The sequence below is a fragment of the Carassius carassius genome, chromosome 24 (genome assembly GCF_963082965.1).
Source record: "Carassius carassius chromosome 24, fCarCar2.1, whole genome shotgun sequence".
Taxonomy (NCBI): Eukaryota; Metazoa; Chordata; class Actinopteri; order Cypriniformes; family Cyprinidae; genus Carassius; species Carassius carassius.
The window spans coordinates 30,158,762-30,166,128 of NC_081778.1; the positions used below are offsets into that span (position 1 = coordinate 30,158,762).

At 36.3% G+C, this 7,367-nt stretch overlaps 1 protein-coding gene across 4 annotated transcripts in view; it reads right to left on the reverse strand.

Moving 5' to 3' along the window:
* LOC132103422 (DNA-binding protein SATB1-like) overlaps window positions 1–7,367 on the reverse strand; it is a 56,284-nt gene that overhangs the window by 32,453 nt on the left and 16,464 nt on the right. For 3 of the 4 annotated variants that reach the window (XM_059508516.1, XM_059508514.1, XM_059508515.1), the window contains exons 6-7: window positions 1,928–2,039; window positions 1,197–1,274 (exon numbers count right to left, since the gene is read on the reverse strand). In XM_059508516.1, coding sequence (XP_059364499.1) covers window positions 1,197–1,274; window positions 1,928–2,039 — 190 coding nt within the window. The remainder of the gene's footprint in view (window positions 1–1,196; window positions 1,275–1,927; window positions 2,040–7,367) is intronic. The other variant, XM_059508517.1, reaches the window with a different exon arrangement.

The following is a 7,367-nucleotide window of genomic DNA, read 5'->3' on the forward strand; positions in this document are numbered from 1 at the left end:
CAGCGGTTCTCAATTCCAGTCCTCGCGCCCCACTGCTCTGCATATTTTGCACGTTTCTCTTTGTTAACACACCTGATTCAGATAATCAGCTCGTTAGAAATGAACTCCGTGCATGAACTGTTTTTCAAATGTTCATTGCTCCCTACTCCCTGAGCAGGGGAAATCTGTTGAAGTTTACCTCACATCGAAACATTCATTCACTGATTTGTACTGTGCAGCGTCTTTAAACATGGACTACTGTGACATCATATACCTCTGTAAATCAATACAATTTAAATTCACGTCTTGCACACTTCAATGCACTTTGATTGCAACATATAGCTACGTTCGCTTCGAACTGGAATCATGGCTGAATATCCTGTGATGTCCACTTCGCAGGGCACTTATGTTCGAATAGAACAAATGTCTAAAGCGCTAAGAGAAACTGTGCAGAGCAGTGGGGTGCGAGGACTGCAATTGAGAACCGCTGTCTTATAGGCTTCGGCTATGCTCTAGGGTTGTTGTGATGGTAGGGGCGGAGCATAGAGACTATGCCGTTTCTCGTTTGTTACTCTAGAGTAGACCAATTCACTTTATTGAGGCATACTGCCCCCATCTGGTATGGAATGTGGAGTATGACTTGATTTTTTTGCCAGATATGACAGATGGCACCTTTAAGGGTGAGTAAATTATGACAACTTTCTTTTTTGGGAGAACTATGGAATCTTTAATGCTGCAAAAGTCTTCCATTTCAGTTTTGAATCAGCTCTAAAATGTCAACAATGTCATGATTCAGATCAATTTAGTCCAGTCAGACCATTCTGTTTTTGCTTCTAATTTAAAAATCAATATTATTAAAAACTGCTCAACTATATCATCGTACAATTCTAATCTGTTAAAGCGACTATAAAGCATGAAGACATTATAAATATTAACAGGAATTTCTGTTGAATTTGTGTATTGTAAAAAGTGCAATACAAATACCTTTGTTTTGATATGGCAAACATTTAGAGCCACAACAAAAGAGTTTACTGTTTGTGTACAGATGTGTTTATGTGTACATTTTTTATCATGGAAGATAGCTTCATCTGACATCATTCATCTCGACCTGCAGTCAGGTATTAACACAAAGTTACGGTGTCGCCGCCATTGGAGTGTGAGCACATGTGCTCATGAATAATAATGTGGGGAGGGTTGCGGTGCGTCACGTGACCTACCTAACGTGGTGGCACGTGGACTGTCATGGAGGACACACGTCCCCAGGTAGCCCTCCAGCTGGGAGGGCTGGCGCACGACTGCGCAGACGAACACACAAACACACGACACACGCATTCACAGGTGTGGAGAGAGAAAGAGAGAGTGTTAGTGGGGGGAAAAGTGAACAGGAAACAAGAGGCAGATGTCAAGAGCTGCAGTATAACAACCTGACTGACAGGTGCGTGTCTGAACACTAGAAAAGCTCAAAATCACAGTGCTGTTGATTATTATTATTATTTGCATGGAAAAGATATATTTTTGAAGTCAAAAACATCACTTTTTGTCCTAAACATTGGTCTATATTTGACAGGAATTTGTTAGATTTGCATTTTAACTGAATCTAAAGAACAAACAAATAAGGCACGTTAAAAATAAGTAGACAAGGAAAAGACTAGATAGACAGACAGGCACGCAGAAATACATAGACAGACATATAAAAGTCAGAAAAAATAGACAGATAGAGACAGAAAAATTGTCAATAGATAGATATACATAGACAGAGAGATAGTCAGACAGACATATAAATAAATAATCAATTGATATACATACATAGAGAGACAGACAGACTGGTTGATAAACAGTCAGACAGATAGAGAGAGACATATTGACAGGTACATACACATAGACAGATAGTGACACATCTCTTTTTTAGATGGGATTTTCACATATGTTCGTTAAGCACTGGGCTTACCTATCATGTCTTTTGTCTTCTTGAAATGTTTATACCAGCGTCCGAATTCTTGACACTTCGCCGCAGACACATTTGCATAGTAAGTGCTGTTAACAATTGAAGAAATCATACTCTGCAAGACAAAATTTGGTGTCGTTTACAATGTATGCTTATCACAGTACAACAAAACAAAATCCTGTACTATGCACGATTTAGCTTTATGTATATGGTAAACAGTGTCATATCTTGATCCAAAAATCATATGCAATGCGAGTCATGCACAATTTTTTCTGCACAAATATTAACTAAAAAATGCATGTCCCTTTAACAAATGCCACAGAGTATGAAAGTGAATGCATACAGGAGGCTCTGTGAGGCAGACAGCAAAGCAGATGATGCTTTGGGGATTTGTGCCCTATATGAATGCAACTCATATTCACAATCTGTTTTTACAGCCGGAGTTGCATGTTGAGACCACACAGTGAGTTCACGTCTCCTCGCTGCCCTGACAGCACATTTCCTATTCATCTCCTCTGCTTTTTCTTCTACTATTTTAATACATTCCACTCCAAAAAAAAAAAAAAAAAAAAAAAAAAAAAGCTGAGATTCTTTTTCATTAAACCCAACACTTAACAACCTAATAGCCCTTGGCTACATAGCGCAGAAATTGTTTTGATTGTTATAAATATTCAAAAGATGAAACCATCTGTTTTTAAATTACAGGTACGTCAGCTTTATCATTTTTATAACATGAGCACTTGGGGACTGCGGAGGTGCGGAGCAGGGGGCTTTGCAGTGTACGATAGAGTTTGAGTTTATGGATAGCTTCAGCATTTCCAAATGCATCTTGAAGACCTAGAGATGTGCTCTCAAAAATGAAGGCTCTTCAGAGGCAGTTATGCATCTCTTATCAAGAATCATTTTCCCTCTGAAGGGTTCTTGATGTGACTGGAAGGTTCTTTGGAGATTTGTTCTTGATGTTAGATTATAGGTTGGTGTATTTGACATCATTAATATTTTTTCTTTGATATCACAACTTTAAAATGTTCTCTATAATGTGGACTTTTAGGTTCTTCTATAATATATGGAGTTTAAAATGTTCATACAAAACTTAGAAAGGCTCTTATGTGACATCATATGGAACCTGACTGTTTCGATGACATCATATGGAATTTAAAATGGATTTTCCATGACATGGAACTTTAAAATGTTCTCTATGACATCATATGGGGTTCTCCTTTAACATCGTATGGAACTTTAAAACATTTTCTTATGGAATAATATGGACATTTTAATTGTTATCCTATGATCCTATGATTTCATGTGGAGTTGAACAAACTTAACTAGGATAAAATATCATATGAAATTGTTCTTATTAAGATTTCTTAATTTCCTACTGAGTTTAACAAGGATCCTCTCAAGGTTTTATATGTTATTTTTATTTTTTTTGCTTGTAGCATAATAACTAAATTTAAAATGTTCTGTTATGACATCATACAAAACTTAAAAATTATCTTCCATGACATCATATGGAATGTATTGTAAATTGATATGCAAGGAACTTAATATTCTCTATGACATCATACAGATTTTAAAAAAGCTCTGTGACATCATTTGAACTTAAAAATATTTGCCTTATGGCAAAATATGGAAATTTTAATTGTTCTTTTATGATATCATATGTAGTTTTAAAAAGTTATCCTATGACATCATACACAATTTTAAAAAGCTCTTTTATGACATGAGACTTTAAAATGTTCTTAAATTACATGAAATGTATTACATAGTTCTCCTATGACATCATATGGAATAAAAAAAAACATTTCTTTTAAAAGTTATATGGCTCAGAACTTAAAAATTTAAATGCAACCTTTTTGATGTCAAATGGGAACTACAGTAAGTCACTATATAGCATTTTTAAAGGTTCCCCAGCAGCATCAGGCTGAAAAACTCCTTTCTCCAGCAACTCTCCATGAACACGTGCACAGCAGGACCAGCCAGACAAGGGTTAACCACTCACCAAAGCACACATCGCTTGAGAAGGACTATTAACCTTTACTGCCAAAGCTTGTGCTGTCGGAGAAATGAAAAGTGCATAACGGTATCCAAGACGAGCAGAAGATGCTCTCCAAAAGCAGGGGTGGAATATGAAACCATAGTGCCATGCTGATAGGAGGCCAGGTCCAAACCACATCTGAAGGTAGGTCAACTGGCGTTTTTAAATGTCATGGCCTCTTTTATTGCTGATCTGAAACAACAGTCAGCAGCAATGAGCAGCAATGAAAGTACCAAGATTTCATGAGTCATCAAAGATCTGTTTGAGATCTGATGTGAGTCAGACGCTCATATTGGGTACAGTTGACAGAGATGTTGTGAAAAGCTCTGTTCATTAATCATACGTCTCAAACTCCCGAGACCTGTACGACGCCAATGCAACGCAGGACAAACCACACACCAGGAGCCATCAACAGGTAATGGAACAAGCCTCTTTAAAAGATAACCATCATGAGGCTTATCGGTGCGCCCAGGAAGTGTGTCACGCCGTTATCGACCTAAACCATCTATTTGGCTTTCTGTAACGGGAGTGTCTCATATAAACGCTCTGTATCTATCCAGACACTCACTGTTTGTACTTCCTTCTTTCATGCCATCTTTCATTTCATGTCTCCTTATGGAGAGACTGTTTGCATTGTGTTGGAGAAGTGGGTTCATTACCCCCCCGCCCCCCCTTTTTATTTTTTTTCTTTAAAGATGTCTTAATTACAGCTTCTTTTTCATCCATTGCATGAGAAAGGAGGGAAAGCCCATGTCAAACCAGAGCAAAGATGGCATTTGACGGCTATTTGCTGCTATGCAACTACACAGCTGCTCTTTCAGGGCCACGGTGGGTGGGGAGCTTTATTGTTGCAGTCGTCGGAGGGGACACAGGGGTGAAGTTTGATCACAGGGAAACATTCGTGTGCTGAAAGACGGCTGATGAGCAGGAGGGGCCCCGCACAAACCTGGATGTGCAATCTACTTTTCTCCTTTCTTTAGTGTTGCATGAAAAATCGGTCTGAAGGCAGGTGAATTACATTCTGCTATAAACAATATACTGTTAGTTTTTTTTTTTTTTAACCAGGTCAAAAAAAAAAAAACTCAAGCTAGGAATGGGTAGTCATTTATTGAGGTCATCTGGTGTGCTTATCTATGTATCTATTTATTTATTTTTATATTTTTAAGTGACACTCTTAAGAGGGGATAAACTTTGAAACTCTATAAATATAGATATACATACATACATGTATATGTAGATAATAATATCAATGCAAATGCAAATATCATATATATAAATATCAGCATCAATATTATAAAATTTAAAATAGTGTTATAGAGTTTTTACATACAACACTTAAGGGATGAATTTTAAAACTTTTTTTATATATAAAGTTAATCCCCTTACACTGTATTTAAAATCAATATCAATGTCAGTATTGACAAAATCAACATTAATATTGTAACAAATAAATGTTTAACTTCCAGAGCTCATGTTTTTTAGTAATAATACAATAATTACTAGAAAAAGTAAAGTCATGAGAAAGCACATACATGCATGCATAACATTAATGCATTTGGTCTTTTTGTCACAGTTGTTGAACCTTTGGCTGCTTTCTCAGAATGAGCGTTGAAAAAAGTCAAATTTAAAAAAGTCTGGTCGGTTTATGACAGTCCATCTAATCAACACAATCACATAAGGCTTCCTTTAAGAATGACTAGCCAACCAGTCACGCACAAAGTTCCCCCACTACACTAGAATGAACAGCTCCTGTTAGCATGTAAATCTAAACATGCAATGTAGCTTTGGAAAACAAGCACTATATTAACAATCCCCATCCTTTCTGGTGAAATTATCCGTTTGATTCTCCATTCATTAACATTTTTTAGAGGAGGGCTTACCGTTTGGAGTATCAAGATGAAATAAATCCTATAAAAGTTGACGTTCGTTCTTAAATCGGCCTGATCTTTTCAACACTTCCTGTTCAACAACAAGACTGTTCAACTAAATTAAAAGGTCACCTCTACTAGGTTAACTATCAAAGACGACCCTAACAGTGTGGCAGATGAGGCTTCCTGTTCTAACCTGAGAAGTAATGACTAAAATTAGCGAAAGACACTCCTTCTTCATGCCAGCGAGAGAAATCAGTAACAACAAAAGCAGAAAAAAAAAAACTCTCCCAAAAATTGCAACACACGCGTGCAGGCCACCCAGCCTACAGCAAGCAGGCTGTGAGCGGACTCTAATTCAGTGTAAGTACCGGTCGCCGCTCAGTGGGAATAGCTCACATACGGACTGTAAACAGAGTGATTAGAGAGTTGTGGAGCGGCCCAGCCCCTGCGCTGCCTGAACAGCACCCTGGGACTCTTTACATCACCACACACACCTGCAGGTAAAGAACGGCCTTCCCTGAGACGAAATAGACTGTGATTGGAGCCAACTCCCGAGCTGAAACACTTGTCTTTCCTTAAGCATTTAAACAGTAGATCTGCTCATTTAAAATGCAGTGTGGTTTTAAGAGTGAATCTCATGAAATCATTTCCAGATCACATTTCACTGCAAAATCAAGAGGAAAAATTGAGAGAAAGCATTTAGATTTTACATGTAAAAATGCCCATATTTAGGCCCATTACAATTTTTTTTTCAATACCATTAAACAAATTCCACAGATCCTACTGAAATAGTCTGGATGCTTTACATTTCACTTTTTTTTCATGATTATTCTGAAAAGACTCCAACATAATACTATAATGCCGTAAAAATACTTTTAAAAGATTTTATAAAAATTGAAGATTAGAATAGAAAAAAATATTCACTTCACTTGAAGAAAAAAAAAACATTAAGCTTACTTAAGATCTTTTTAATTTATTTAATTTAATTTATTTATTTTTACATTATTTTCATTACGCATTAAGCAGACTTTCTCCCATGACTTTGTCTGATTCTGATGAGATTTTTACTATGATAATATATATATATATATATATATATATATATATATATTTTTTTTTTTTTTTTTTTTTTTTTTTTTATTAAAGCCTGAATTAGAATATTAAAATATAATTGTTTTATAATTTTGTTTTTTTGCATTACAGTAATGGGAACATGAGCTGCAACTGTCATTAAAACATAAGAAAAAAAAAATTCTACTAATTTTTCAAAGCGAAATATTTTTTTTTTTTAAGGTTAAAACACAACATGTTGACAGGTTTCGTGAGATTCACCCATAACAGTTCACAGCTTGTAATGCATTATCAAGATCATTGTGGTTCGCCCATTGTTTACCCAACAATACTCACATTCACAACGGCTAGCACTGCTGCAACAGCATCAGAATAAAGTGCATTAATCCACAGGGATGACAATGGCTATTGATTTGGATTTCTATGGCAATTCTGTTCATTTCCACTCTATCAGACTCTGGGC